At 34.8% G+C, this 3,157-nt stretch overlaps 1 protein-coding gene across 1 annotated transcript; it reads right to left on the bottom strand.

Moving 5' to 3' along the window:
- Positions 1–680: 680 nt before the first annotated feature.
- Positions 681–2,655, bottom strand: LOC147389201 (nod factor hydrolase protein 1-like). The gene is made up of 2 exons (XM_086418945.1): positions 1,382–2,655; positions 681–999 (listed from the first exon to the last, which is right to left on the bottom strand). Exons 1-2 carry the CDS (start codon positions 2,148–2,150, stop codon positions 929–931), a joined length of 840 nt encoding a protein of 279 aa, XP_086275071.1. The 5' UTR covers positions 2,151–2,655; the 3' UTR covers positions 681–928.
- Between the last annotated feature and the right edge of the window lie 502 nt (positions 2,656–3,157).

Genomic DNA, 3,157 nt, shown 5'->3' with positions numbered 1-3,157 from the left:
TATTATTTGTAATTTGAAATTTGTGGACTTTTATAAATAGAAATTATTATTTATAAATTGAAGATTTGAATATTATTTATTATTTAAAAATGAATTATATTTTAATTTTATAAGAAATAATATATTTTATTGTGTTTGATAAGAAATAGGCATTTGAAACATGCAAACAAAGTGTAATATGACTGTAAGGGTAACAAAGACAATTTACCAACTTCAGCAATGTGTAACAAATATGATTCAGCATCTAAACAAACAACTTTTTCAACACTTAAATTCAACGCTTATTAGTTTCAGCGTTTAATGCTATTCAACACTTATTTTTTTCAGTTTAACAAACAGCACTTTAGTATTTATATTTTCAGAAAAAAAAAAAAAATCTAAATTTTAGTTACTAAAATTAAGTAATACATACTTATTTTCACAATTTAAAAGAATATTTGCGTTTATATAAAAATGTCGTGGAAATGTTATAATTTATTGAAAATATTTTCTGACATATTTTTTGAAAAACTGTTTAATTGAATATTTTGATAATTATTTCTAAATTTTGATCTTTTTAGTCATAAATTTAATATATTATAATTAAGTATTTTAGAGCAAAACACAACTTTTGCTTGTGCGAACTGCTTCAGGGGAGAAACACAACTTTCGTTTGTATGACTGACTTCTGGGTAGAATTGCTTTTAAGTTCTATTTAATTTTAACAAATTAAGCCCCAAATGTTAAAAGTAGATTTGAGCCCCTTATCAATATTACTTGTCTTTGGCTTTTAAAAATATATGTCAAAAGCACTTCTACTAGAGTAAACTATAATCATTAATATTTTTTACTGGATCAAGATTGAAATTTCATTAGTATCTAACTAACAAGCAACAACCATGTTTATTTTCAAGCAAAGTGTGGAGGATGGAAACGATCAAGTTTCGGTTTAATGGTCAATGATTTTGCCCTGGTCTTGCACACGAGACACCATCGTAGTCGTACCCCATGCTTCTGATGCTGCACATCAATAATCATAACTGAAATTAGTTACCACTTACCATGATTTACAATTGGAACACTATGACAATCAAACTGTACTGTTACATTCATTATTTTTTCATATATTATGGCATTTTACCATTAAAAATGGGTAAATAAAGAGTGGTCCTGAAGTGACTTTAACAGTGACATTGACACACACTTTACTGATAAGGTGGTGTGCACGTATCCATTGATGCATTTCATCGAGATAAGAGTGAAAATCATCTCTGGTTCCAAAGAGGCATCCAATCCACGTTAACAAAATGAGAATTGATGTGAATTTTAAAGTCACTCTAGTTAGTATCATTATCCATAACTAAATTGTTGTTAATGCAATTAAATCATTAATGAGAATTACCTGTTCTAGAAATCGTCCAATTCTTGTCAAAATTAACAGACCAGAAAAAGTAGCCACGAAGATCTAGGGCCAGAGCGAAATCAATTTTCGTCGTAATCGATGTCTGATCATCGTACCCAATCCAAGAAGTACCAGCATAAGAATACATTGACACCGTAGTTGGATCATACACCACAGTTGCACCCTCTTGCAAATTGAAATCCACCACTTGGTAGAAAGGCATACTCCCATCATCACCTGGACCCACACCCACTGCTGGTGCACCAATTCCATGTAATTGAGGGTCCTGAACCGTCCACGTACGCCCATAGGGTGGCAAACCCATGACCAATTTGTTTGTAGGGACCCCAGCGTTGATCCATGCATTCAATCGGTAACTTGTGCTGAGATTGCTATTAGGGTCAAACAAGGCTGCATGGGCACCAGTAAAGGAAGTATCCCATGACCCATGATAGTCAAAGCACATAACGTTGATCCAGTCCAAGTTCTGTGTAATTGAAGCCACAGGGTAGGACCTTTGGGGACCATCGCGAATGATATCAACAGAATAATAAACGGCGGCCGTTAGAAGTAGAGGTGTGAGGCCGGTGGAGCTAGCCTCGTTCTCGATCGCAACACGCCATTCCATTAGTAAGAGGCCGAAGTCATTCATCTGTTTTGGGTCCGTGGGGGTCTCCCAATCAAGATCAAGACCATCGAATCCAAATTGACGTGCGATTTCGATAGTAGAGTTGATAAAACTTTGGCATGGAGATGGTTGCGATGACATATTGGAGAAGATAATGGAATCTGAACCACCTCCACCTATAGAGATAAGGGTTTTGACAGGTGAATTTTTTGATGAAGGGTGTTGGTGAAGTCGGTAAGCAAGGTGCTTTCGGATTCCAAAACAACTAACTTATACGTGACGGAATCTGGCATGAGGAAAGTGTAGTAAATATGGGTGAAGAAGGATGTGTCTATGGCCATGGGAGGGAAGTTTACACTATCCCATGTAGGCCAGTAACCGGCTTTGATCAACGAAAGGGAAGAAGAGGAAGAGAGATGATCAGCAGTGATCATTGTCATGAAGACGACAAGAAGGATTAAGAACAAAGATTTGAGGCTTGCCATGACAAGGTAAGAGCTTGGGTAAGTTTTGGTTCTGTTAAGATTGTAACGTGTGTGTTTCGGGAGGAATACAAAAGAGCATTAAAAACTATGGATTGTCAAGCATTACACCAAGTTCTTTTAACCATTTGAACTGATGAGATCTGACATATAATTTGACAACTGTAAAGCGTTTTGACTTTTAAGCATAAGAATTTAAAAATTAAAAATATACCTTTCAAAATTTAAAACAAACCTCTCTTTTTCTTTTTCTTTTTTTTACCTCCCCGTCTCACAATCATTCGGTCTTGTATGCAAATAGGGAGAGTCGATCATGTTGTTTGTCTCAACCCCAATTTCCTTCCTTTTGAATGTTAGTTCTTTAATTTCTATTGCTTTTAATTTCTCCATGAAGTTTAATTTAATTCAATAACTCTCAAATGGCAACCTTTTCACAGAAACACTCTTCATTTTTTCTTGACTCAGTTTTCCTTCCAAGTTTTCCATTAAGATGCCTGGTTTATTGGAGGAAGGATTCATCAACAACTCGTCATCTTCTTCACCTCCACCTCCTCTTGTTTTCCTTATTCATTCCCATCTGAGCCTTTTCAAGAGACTCCATTTATAATTGATGTTAAAGTTCTTCAATGTAGTGATAATGAAAACTATGTAATTGAGAGAAAAAAA

This window comes from Akebia trifoliata, chromosome 12 (genome assembly GCF_017979445.1).
Source record: "Akebia trifoliata isolate Shusen 1 chromosome 12, ASM1797944v1, whole genome shotgun sequence".
NCBI lineage: Eukaryota > Viridiplantae > Streptophyta > Magnoliopsida > Ranunculales > Lardizabalaceae > Akebia > Akebia trifoliata.
The sequence above is the reverse complement of the archived record's forward strand: the minus strand, read 5'-3'. Positions and strand labels throughout refer to the sequence as shown.